This window comes from Heptranchias perlo, chromosome 1 (genome assembly GCF_035084215.1).
Source record: "Heptranchias perlo isolate sHepPer1 chromosome 1, sHepPer1.hap1, whole genome shotgun sequence".
NCBI classification, from domain to species: Eukaryota; Metazoa; Chordata; class Chondrichthyes; order Hexanchiformes; family Hexanchidae; genus Heptranchias; species Heptranchias perlo.
Genome location: NC_090325.1, coordinates 5,682,438 through 5,694,535, shown reverse-complemented (window position 1 = coordinate 5,694,535; position 12,098 = coordinate 5,682,438). Strand labels below are relative to the sequence as shown.

At 49.2% G+C, this 12,098-nt stretch overlaps 1 protein-coding gene across 5 annotated transcripts in view; it reads right to left on the bottom strand.

Annotated features, from left to right (window-relative positions):
• Positions 1 to 12,098, bottom strand: part of dysf (dysferlin, limb girdle muscular dystrophy 2B (autosomal recessive)) — a 302,843-nt gene that overhangs the window by 86,325 nt on the left and 204,420 nt on the right. For all 5 annotated transcript variants that reach the window (XM_067979452.1, XM_067979536.1, XM_067979392.1 and 2 more), the window contains exon 32: positions 897 to 1,078. In XM_067979452.1, the coding sequence (XP_067835553.1) occupies positions 897 to 1,078 (182 nt within the window). The remainder of the gene's footprint in view (positions 1 to 896; positions 1,079 to 12,098) is intronic.

Here is a 12,098-nt window from a genome sequence, read left to right as displayed (position 1 = left end):
CTCCTTTAAGACGCTCCTTAAAACCTACCTCTTTGACCAAGCTTTTGGTCACCTGTCCTAATATCTCCTTATGTGGCTCGGTGTCAAATTTCGTTTGATGATCGCTCCTGTGAAGAGGCTTGGGACGTTTTACTACGTTAAAGGCGCTATATAAATGCAAGTTGTTGTTGTACATTCTTAATGGCGAGAGACTAGGAACAGTGGAGGAGCAATGGGGTTTAGGTGTCCAGGTACACAAATCACTGAAAGCTAGAGCACAGGTACAAACGTAATCAAAAAGGCTAATGGAATGTTGGCCTTTATCTCAAGGGGGTTGGAGTGTAAAAGTGAGGAGGTGATGCCTCAGCTGTACAGAGCCTTGGTCTGATCCCATCTGGAGACTGCGTTCAGTTCCGGGCACCGCACCTCAGGAAGGATATATTGGCCTTGGAGGGGGTGCAGCGCAGATTCACCAGAATGATACCGGGGCTTAAAGGGTTAAATTATGAAGACAGGTTGCATCGACTTGGCTTGAGTTTCGAAGATTGAGGGATGATCTAATTTGAGGTGTTTAAGATGATAAAATGATTCGATAGGGTAGATACAGAGAAACTATTTCCTCGGGCGGGGGAATCCAGAACAAGGGGGCATAACCTACTCAGGGTAGTAGGAATCTGGAACTCTCTCTCCCCCAAAAGACAGTGGATGCTGGGGGTGAATTGGAGCTTTCAAGACTGAGATCGATAGATTTTTGTCGAGTAAGATTTTTGTCAAGGGATACGGAGCAAAGACGGGAAAATGGAGTTGAGGTACAGATCAGCCATGATCTAACTGAATGGCGGGAACAGGCTCGAGGGGCTGAATGGCCTCCTTCTATAATATCGGTCTGTACAAATGACACTGAGGATCGCACTTACGTAGGTATCGTGATCGTAGATCTCAACTACGATGTTGGGCGGCTTGCTGGCGGTGATGATGGAGTCGCCGAAAATCTCAACCTCATGGAAGATTAAGGTCTGGTCCCAGGTGGGGTTCAAGGTGCCTTTGATTGTGACGGTCTCTTGGCTTTGGTGCAGGAACGAGACTATTGCATACGGGTCTATAACAGGAAGACAAACAGCGATTCAGGTTTACACAAGGGGAGCTCAGAGGGTGAAAGAGTCGGAGACTATATGAGGACACAGGAGGGGGTTGAAATTGGTACAGGTTGCGCCTGTTTTTTTTTGGGAGAGAGGGGGGTCAAATGGGCGCCAGGATGGTCCCCATTTAGCCTGTGCGTGTTTGGGCCACTGCTGAATTGGTTGCCCAGGCGTCCCATTTTCCGACCGTTTCACTAATGCCCCTCAGGGAGGGGACCCGGTCTGGGCCGACGTGTGACTCCAGTCCCACACGACCTGGTTGTCTCTTAATGCCCTCAGGGCAACTAGGGACGGGGCGATAAACAGCCGCCAATGTTGCCCACAGCTCCTGAGAACTATTATCGAAATTAAAGCACAGGACCAGGCTTGGCTTTGATATTGCCCCCACTCCCGGCTTCCCCTCGCCGTTCCCCCACATCTGTCAAATCACCTGCCGACACTCAGGGAGTGGGGGGTGATGGGGGGTGAAATCTGTCTCGGGGGGGGGGGCAGGGACCGCGAAACGGGCAGCCCGTCTTACAAGCCCGCCCGACTTCTCCGTTGACTTGACGCTTGGTGCAAAACGGGCCGCCCGTTCGCTGTCGCCCGTCTTGCGCTCCACTGCCCCGCCCTCTCCCCTCCTCCCCCCACCCCCCCCCGAGGATCGATTTCACCCCCAACCCCCACACCCCACCCCACCCCGTGATGGTCCAAGTCCCACATGAAGGTACCAGACGGAGGGAGGCTGTCAAAGAAAACCTGAGGTAAAATAACACACAAAGAAAAGAAACAATCTGAAGTTGAGACAGAAGGTGTTAAGTTTTTTCACAGTCTGTGTAAAGTGCGAAAACCATTGACTGTTTATTTTATTCGAAACCGTGGAATGATTTGTGAAGAAAAAAAAAGCCCCCTTTTTTTTTCAATCTGAGGTCACTAAGTTGCTGCTGTAAGAATTTCCAATAGTTCCCAGTTGGGCTGCTTTTCACAATAAACAAGGATATATATGTGTATATATATATATATATAAAAGAAAAAACCCTCGTCGGCTGGGGTTTGGAAAGGATCTCGAATGTTACAGCTCGTACAGCAAGCTCTCAATCACTGTCACTGTTTATAAACTGCGGTGGGGGAAAAAAAAAGCTTTTAAAAAAAAAAGCCTTCTTTTCGCAGCCCCCACAAACTGACCTTTACCACCAGATCAAAGTCTCGACTGGGATTTTCCAGTCAAATGTTGGATTTCCCTCTTCTTCCATCCGCCATCAACCACACCACCCACCCCCACCCCCCCCCCCCATCGCCTCTCCCTCCTCCTCCTTGCGTTGCCTCCCCTCTAACTCGAGTTTTTGTAGCTTTTCCCAGTGCAGCTGTTAGTTTCTGTATTTTCCTTGTTTCGGTCCTGACCTTTCCCCCTCTCTCTCGCTCTCTCCTTCTGTGTGTGGCCCACACACACGGTCCCTTGTAACCTCTCATTAAAAAGGGATATTCTGTTAGTGCCTCACACAGCAGTGTTACCGAAAAGGCAGCCTCGATCTTGAGGTGTCAGCCTGGGCTCAGTGGGTAGCGTCTGAGTCAGAAGATCGTGGCTTCGAAGTCCCACTCCAGAGACTCCCCGGTGCAGTACTGAGGGAGTGCTGCACTGTCGGAGGTGCCGTCTTTCGGATGAGACGTTAAACCGAGGTCCCGTCTGCCCTCTCCGGTGGACGTAAAAGGGCCCACGGCACTTTTTCGAAGAACAGCAGGGGAGTTCTCCCCAGTGTCCTGGGCCAATATTTAATCTCTCAACCAACATCACTGAAACAGACTGTCCAGTCATTATCTCACTGCTGTTTGTGGGATCTTGCTGTGCGCAAATTGGCTGCCGCATTTCCTACCTTACAACAGTGACTACACTCCAAATAGTACTTCATTGGCTGTAAAGCACTTTGGGTCGTCCTGAGCTCGTGAAAGGCGCTATATAAATGCGAGTTCTTTCTTTTTCTTTACCAGCGTCACTGCCACATGAACGAAACAATGCTATTGCCTTCAGTTACTAAAAGCCACCTCAGGACAGGGTTAAGCCAGACCTCCTCCCTCCTCAGAGGCTGCTGTGCTGTCAGTGGCATAAATAGAGTTACATGCCTAGAATCTACTGGCCATTCGGCCCATCTAATCTATGCCGGTGTTTAGACTCCACACGAGCCTCCGCCCGCTCTAATTACCTCTCCCCACACTGCCTCCTCCCCCCCATATCCCTCTATTCCCTTCTCCCTCATGTGTGCATCAAGCCTCCCCTTAAACGTATCAATGCTTCAACCACTCCACGTGGCAGTGATTCACCACTCTCGGTGTAAAGGAATTCCTCCTAAGTTCTTGATTTGATCTGTTAGCGACTATCTTATCTTTATGCCCCACAAGTGGGATCAGTATCTCCACGTCAAACCCCTTCATGACTTTAAAGGCCTCCATCCGGTCTCCTTTTGCTCTCCTTTCCAGAGCAAAGAGGCACAGCCTGCTCGATCTTCCCTCCCTCTGAATTCTGGTAACATCCTTGTAAAATCTTTGCTGCACTTCTCTCCAGTGCTCCAATATTCTTTTTGTATTATGGAGACCAGAACCGCACGCAGTCCAAGTGTGGTCAAAAACAAGGTTCAGTACAAACTTAACATTACTTCCCCACCTTTTTGCATTCCATTCCTCTTTATGGCCTTATGTTGTTCCCTTTAACGATTTATGTATCTCTATTCCCAGACCATTTATTGATTCTTGGGATGTGGGTGTCGTTGGCAAGGCCGGCGTTTATTTCCAATCCCTAGTTGCCTGAGAGGTGGTGGTGGGCCTTCTTCTTGAACCGCTGGATGCAATGGTTTGGTCCAACTGCTAGGCCACTTCAGAGGGAAGGTAAGAGTCAACTTATTTGAAGTTGGATGTGGGACTGGAGTCACCTATAGGCCCAGTCCGGGTAAGGACGGCAGGTTTCCTTCCCTAAAGGACATCAGTGAACCGGGTTGGGTTTTTACCACAATCCGACAGCTTCATGGTCACTTTTACTGAGACCAGTTTTTTTATCATCAGTTTTTCATTTTTAAACTGAGTTCATATTCTCCATCTGCCGATGGTGGGATTCGCACTCACGTTCTCTGGATTACCAGTCCAGTAACGTAACTAAACTTACCCGTTCCCCTACCCACGCTGGCGGCCACTTTTCTTGCAGCGGGTAGACTGGCCACATGGGCCAGGCCTTTCCGATCAGCAGGTTGCTCAGGTCTGCCCTGACCAACAGGGCGGGTGGCGGCAGGGAAGGGTCAGTGCCCCTCAACAAGGAGGCCGACTGTAACTTTCAAACGACTGCAAAAACACACTCACGTAACTACTGCTGACACCAGCGATTCGTTACGACCTTCGAGCGAACTCCGACTCACCCGCGTCCTTCAGAGTCAGGATCAGCCAAGATCTCACTGAATGGCGGAACAGGCTCGAGGGGCTGAATGGCCTCGTCCTGTCCCGATGTCCCTATGAGACGTTAAGCCAAGGTCCAGTCTGCCCTCTTAGGTGGATGCAAAAGATCCCACGGCCACTAACCAACCAATCACCTTACCATAATCCCTCAGTCCCTTCTCTCTCCAGAAGTGAATCTAATTGCCTCGTTTATACTGTCCATTCCAATATCTTACCCTGGTCACTTATTCCACAACTCTGCAAGCAGAGAGACTGGAGAAGCTGGGATTGTTCTCATAGAGTCATAGAGTCATACAGCATGGATAGAGGCCCTTCGGCCCATCGTGTCCGCGCCGGCCATCAAGCCCTGTCTACTCTAATCCCATATTCCAGCATTTGGTCCGTAGCCTTGTATGCTATGGCATTTCAAGTGCTCATCCAAATGCTTCTTGAATGTTGTGAGGGTTCCTGCCTCCACAACCCTTTCAGGCAGTGAGTTCCAGACTCCAACCACCCTCTGGGTGAAAAAGTTCTTTCTCAAATCCCCTCTAAACCTCCCGCCTTTTACCTTGAATCTATGTCCCCTTGTTATAGAACCCTCAACGAAGGGAAAAAGCTCCTTAGTATCCATCCTATCTGTGCCCCTCATAATTTTGTACACCTCAATCATGTCCCCCCTCAGCCTCCTCTGCTCCAAGGAAAACAAACCCAATCTTCCCAGTCTCTCTTCATAGCTGAAGCACTCCAGCCCTGGTAACATCCTGGTGAATCTCCTCTGCACCCTCTCCAAAGCGATCACATCCTTCCTGTAGTGTGGCGACCAGAACTGCACACAGTACTCCAGCTGTGGCCTAACCAGTGTTTTATACAGCTCCATCATAACCTCCTTGCTCTTATATTCTATGCCTCGGCTAATAAAGGCAAGTATCCCATATGCCTTCTTTACCACCTTATCTACCTGTTCCGCCGCCTTCAGGGATCTGTGAACTTGCACACCAAGATCCCTCTGACCCTCTGTCTTGCCTAGGGTCCTCCCATTCATTGTGTATTCCCTTGCCTTGTTAGTCCCTCCAAAGTGCATCACCTCGCACTTTTCTGGGTTAAATTCCATTTGCCACTGTTCCGCCCATCTGACCAACCCATCTATATCGTCCTGCAGACTGAGGCTATCCTCCTCGCTATTTACCACCCTACCAATCTTTGTATCATCAGCGAACTTACTGATCATACCTTTTACATTCATATCCAAGTCATTAATGTAGACCACAAACAGCAAGGGACCCAGCACCGATCCCTGTGGTACCCCACTGGCCACAGGCTTCCAGTCACAAAAACAACCTTCGACCATCACCTTCTCGTTAGAACAGAGAAGGTTAAGGGGAGATTCGATAGAGGGGTTCAAAATCATGAAGGGATTTGACAGAGTAAATAAGGAGAAACTGTTTCCAGTGGCAGAAGGGCCGGTAACCAGAGGACACAGATTTGAGGTAATTGGCTAAAGAACCAGAGGCGAGATGAGAATTTTCTTTACGCAGCGAGTTGTGATGATCTGGAATGCTCTGCCTGAAAGGGCGGTGGAAGCAGATTCAATAATAACTTTCAAAAGGCAATTGGATAAATACTTGAAAAGGAAAAATTCGCAGGGCTTTGGGGAAAGAGGAGGAGAGTGGGACTAATTAGACAGCTCTGTCAAAGAGCCAGCACAGTCACGGTGGGCCGAATGGCCTCCTCCTGTGCGGTATCATTCTATAATTACCCTTGGGATGAATGCTTCCACTGACTCCCTTCTTTCACCTAATTTTTTTGAAATTGTGTCCCCTTTGTCACAGCGAATAACTTGGCCAGATCGATGATTTCGATCCCCTCTGTAATCTTCAAAATTTCACTCCAGTCAACTTTGAAGCTACCTTTTTTTTCCCCAAACAGAGAAAGGCCAACTCTAACCTGGCCCGGTCAAACGACCATTCTTCAAAATTCAGCGGGGCCGACATTAAGGGCCCCTCCTGGCATAAGTGAGTCGGTAACGGCTTGAAAAATCGCTCACAGGTCACTCACTGCCCCGTCTTTTTATATTATTCGTTCACGGGATGTGGGCGTCGCTGGCGAGGCCGGCATTTATTGCTCATCCCTCGTTGCCCCTTGAGAAGGTGGTGGTGAGCCGCCTTCTTGAACCGCTGCAGTCCGTGTGGTGACGGTTCTCCCACAGTGCTGTTGTTAGGGAGGGAGTTCCAGGATTTTGGTCCAGCGACTCGTACCCTGGCAGTATGGCCGCCCCTACCTTGGGTAGAGGGTCTTGTGATGGGTGGCCGCAGCGTCTGCCCGTTTCAGACGGAAGGCCACTGGTGATCATGATGTAGGGGACCCCGATTGTAATTGTGGGGTACAAGTGGGCGGAGCCTACACCACACAGGCTCCGCCCACACTGGCGCTGAGCAACCTACTTAGTGAAAGTGAGAATTTGCAGTTATGTAGCAACTTTCACAACCTCAGGATGTCACAATAGAGCTTTACAGCCAATGAAGTGTTATGATATAGGAAACGCAGCAGTCAATTTGCGCACAGCAAGATCCCACTAAATGGCAATGTAATAAACGATCAGATAATCTGTTTTTCAGCGATGTTGGTAGAGAGATAAATATTGGGCCAGGACACCAGGGAGAACTCCCCTGCTCTTCTTTGAAATAGTGCTGTGGGATCTTTTACATCCACCTGAGAGGGAAGGCAGGGCCTTCGGTTTAACGTCCAACAGGAGCCGCTGTATACCGGAGGAGACATTAAACCGAGGCCCTGCCTCAGTACAGCACCAGGAGTGTCAGCTTGGATGATGGGCTTTAGTCTCGCAGAGTGGGGCTTGAACCCACAACCTTCTAACTCAGAGGCGAGAGTGCTACCCACTGAGCCACAGCTGGACACCTGATCAATGGCCCATTAAGGGACCACTCAGAAAACCTCCAATCCTGACTTCGGCACATTATTTGTCCCTTAGCAATGCGGCTTCTCTATTTTCTCGTGCTTGCCTCTTGCAGAGTACCCTGAAGCAAATCGCACTCTGTACACCAGACCTGTTTTATTTGGAGCCCATCTTGTGAGTCATTCAACTGGGACGGTCTTTGAGAACTCTCTGCTGCCTTTTTACTCTTCTGACTCTTCGATCTGTGCCAATGAAGTGATTGGCGTTATGGGAGCTTTCATACCTCACCCTTTTCCCCATCTGTTGCTACATCTCTGTTCAGTCATTCTGTAAACATTTTGCCCAATCGCACCTGGAGTCTCGATCAGTCCAAAGTGTCCTGAGGTAACTCTATCTCTGCTCGTAACCTCTGTCTATCCACTGCCAGGGCTACTAAATGCAACTTTATACAGAATATGCACCGACTGCTGACCTCTTCCTGCTCCTTCAGCAACCACCCCTTCTAAACTCTTTCTAAGGCTCTCATAGCTTCTGTTAATCCTTCTTGCCCCATCTCCCCATTAAAGTTAAAGAAAAACAAAGAAAAGTGCTTGGATTTATAGCGCCTTTCACAATTGTAGGACACCCCAAAGCGCATTACAGCCAATGGAGAACTTTTGAGATGTAGTCACTGTTGTGATATAGGAAACGCAGCAGCTAATTTGTGCACAGCAAGGTCCCACAAACAGCAACGGAAATAAATGAGCAAATGATCTGTTTTTAGTGATGTTGGTTGAGGATTGAATATTGGCCAGGACACCGAGGAGCCCTGCTCTTCTTCAAATAGTGCCGTGGGATTGTTTTTTTTTAAATTCGTTCACGGGATGTGGGCGTCGCTGGCGAGGCCAGCATTTATTGCCCATCCCTAATTGCCCTTGAGAAGGTGGTGGTGAGCCGCCTTCTTGAACCGCTGCAGTCTGTGTGGTGACGGTTCTCCCACAGTGCTGTTAGATAGGGAGTTCCAGGATTTTGACCCAGCGACGATGAAGGAACGGCGATATATTTCCAAGTCGGGATGGTGTGTGACTTGGATGGAAACGTGCAGGTGGTGTTGTTCCCATGTGCCTGCTGCTCTTGCCCTTCTAGGTGGTAGAGGTGTTGTCGAAGAAGCCTTGGCGAGTTGCTGCAGTGCATCCTGTGGATGGTACACACTGCAGCTACATTGCGCCGGTGGTGAAGGGAGTGAATGTTTAGGGTGGGGGATGGGGTGCCAATCAAGTGGGCTGCTTTATCTTGGATGGTGTCGAGCTTCTTGAGTGTTGTTGGAGCTGCACTCATCCAGGCAAGTGGAGAGTATTCCATCACACTCCTGACTTAATAGATGGTGGAAAGGCTTTGAGGAGTCAGGAGGTGAGTCACTCACCACAGAATACCCAGCCTCTGACCTGCTTTTTGTAGCCACAGTATTTATATGGCTGGTCCAGTTAAGTTTCTGGTCAATGGTAACCCCCAGGATGTTGATGGTGGGGGATTTGGCGATGGTGATGCCATTGAATGTCAAGGGGAGGTGGTTAGACTCTCTCTTGTTGTAGATGGTCATTGCCTGGCACGAATATTACATCTGCCTGAGGGGGCAGATGGGGCCTTGGTTTAATATCTCATCCGAACGGCGGCATCTCTGACAGTGCAGCACTCCCTCAGCACTGCACTGGGAGTGTGCTCAAGTCTCTGTATTGGGGCTTGAACCCACGACCTTCTGACCCAGAGATGAGCGTGAGACCGACTGAGCCAAAGCTGATACCTGATGGCTCAGTTGCTGCCTCTCCGGAAGTGACAGCAGATGCTCTTGGCTCCTGTTTCCCCTCCTGCGCTGATCTCACTGATCTTCGTGAAGCACTTCCCTCCGTCTCCCCACTCTGACATTCGCCAGGAATTTCCTCAGAGTTAGTCCTGATCAGTAACTTCAGTGGAAGATCAGCGGAGAGATGCGCAAAATGGGGTTTCTGACGATATTCCAGAATTACGACGGACTATGGGCAGAACGTCCAGGGAAATTCCCTGCGATTGCATTTTATCCTGATACCGAGCTCTACAGACCCTAAATAAGATCTTTGGCGCTGATACTAACCCTCATCCTGTCCTCGGGATGTGTGCTGCAGAAATTACTCCCCCGTCCAATGCCGTCTCTTCAAAACTCTCTTACTCGCCGTCCCCGTTTTCTGGCAGCGATCCCTCTCACCCTTCAAGTTACTGCCCGTCGACCGCAGCTGTTAACTCTCAATCTATCACCACCGAGAATGTTCTGGCCCACAGCATGATCAACACTGAGGTTTTCCGCATTTCTGAGATTGAAATTCCTCTTTCCCTGCAAAATATTCACTGGTTCGGCCTCAGCTGGAGTATTGTGTTCAATTCTGGTCACTTTAGGAAGGATATCAAGGTCTTAGAGAGAGCGCAGAAGAGATTTACGAGAGAGGTTCCAGGGATGAGGGACTTCAGTTAAGGGGAGAGACTGGAGAAGCTGGGATTGTTCTCCTCAGAGCAGAGAAAGTTGAGGGGAAATTTGATAGAGGTGTTCAAAACTATGGGAGGTTTCGATAGAGTAAATAAGGAGAAACTGTTTCCACTGGCAGGAAGGTCGGCAACCAGAGGACACAGATTTACGGTGATCGGCAAAAGAACCAGAGGTGAAACGAGGAAACATTTTTTTACGCAGCGAGTTGTGATGATCTGGAATGCGCTGCCTGAAAGGGCGGTGGAAGCAGATTCAATAGTAACTTTCAAAAGTGAATTAGATAAACACTTGAAGGGTAAAAATTTGCAGGGCTATGGGGAAAGAGCAGGGGAGTGGGACTAATTGGGTAGCTCTTTCAAAGACCAGCACGATGGGCCGAATGGCCTTTTTCTGTGCTGCAAGCTTCTATGGTTCTAAGCCTGTTTTCTTTCTTGTGATACTCCCAGACTGCTGACCGCCATATCGGGAAAGGAAACAAAATTGTCACGCAGTGTCCACGCCTGAAACAGGTGTTAGGCTCTTTGTATATGCAAATAAGGCCCCCACTGCAAGATTGGTTTGCCCTGAGGCAGCAGGCCCCACTCCCCCCACTTCCCCCCGGTCTTGGTCACCCATCGTAAACAACTTTTTCGATTGGGATTTGAGGTTTAAGATTTGGGATCAGGTGAGCGGAATCAGGTGAGCCGGAACTGTACTGGGATTTGGGATCACATGAGCGGGAGCTGTACTGGGATTTGGGATCAGGTGAGCGGGAGCTGTACTGGGATTTCGGAACAGGTAAGCAGGAGCTGTACTGGGAATTGGGATCAGGTAAGCAGGAGCTGTACTGGAATTTGGGATCACATGAGCGGGAGTTGTACTGGGATTTGGGATCACATGAGGGGGAGCTGTACTGGGATTTGGGATCAGGTGAGCGGGAGCTGTACTGGGATTTGGGATCAGGTGAGCGGGAGCTGTACTGGGATTTCGGAACAGGTAAGCAGGAGCTGTACTGGGAATTGGGATCAGGTAAGCAGGAGCTGTACTGGGATTTGGGGTCACATGAACGGGAGTTGGACTGGAATTTGGGATCATGTGACTTTCCCGATCATTGTTTCGAAGACATTCCTGGAGTATGTGTGTTGTTTATTTTTCAGTCTAATGTGTAACATTTACACTTTTTTCTGCGTTAAATGTGATCTTCCATTCATTCTCCCAATGACACATTTTGAAATATTGGGTTCTGAACAGTTAGAATCATAGAAAGGTTACAGCACGGAAGGAGGCCATTCGGCCAGTCGAGTCCATACTGATTCTCCGCAAGAGCAATCCAGCTAGTCCCACTCCCCCGCCCTATCCCCGTAGCCCTGCAATTCTTTTCCTTTCAAGAACTTATCCAGTTCCCTTTTGAAGGCCATGATTGAATCTGCCTCCACCACCCCCTCGGGCAGTGCATTCCAGATCCTAACCACTCGCTGTGTAAAAAAGTTTTTCCTCATGTCACCTTTGGTTCTTTTGCCAATCACCTTAAACCTATGCCCTCTGGTTCTTGACCCTTCAGCCAATGGGAACAGTTTCTCTCTATCTACTCAATCTAGACCCTTCATGATTTTGAACACCTCTATCAAATCTCCTCGCCACCGTCTCTGTTCTGAAGTGCAGTGCCCAGAATTGGACACAATAGGAAAGAGCCTGCCCAGAAGCCCTGTGTTGATTATTTCAGGGAGCTACATAGAACTTATAAATCATCTTTAACATAGTAAAACGTCCAAAGCTGCATTACAGAAGTGATAATCAAACAAAATTTGACACCAAGCCACATAAGGAGATGTTAGGACAGGTGATCAAAAGCTTGGTCAAAGAGGTAGGTTTTAAGGAGCGACAGAAAGGAGGAGATAGAGGTTGGGAGGCGGAGAGGTTTAGGGAGGGAATTCCAGCGTTTAGGGTCTAGGCAGCTGAAGGCACGGCCGCCGGTGGTGGTGCGATGAAAACTGGGGATGTACAAGAGGCAAGAATTGGAGAAGGGCAGAGATAGGGAGGGGTGAGGCCATGGAGGAATTTGCAAACAAGGATGAGAGTTTTAAAATTGAGGCGTTCCCGGACCGGGAGCCAATGTAGGTCAGAAAGCACAGGGGTGATGGGAGAACGGGACTCGGTGTGAGTTAGGACACAGGCTGCAGAGTTTTGGATCAGCTCAAGTTTA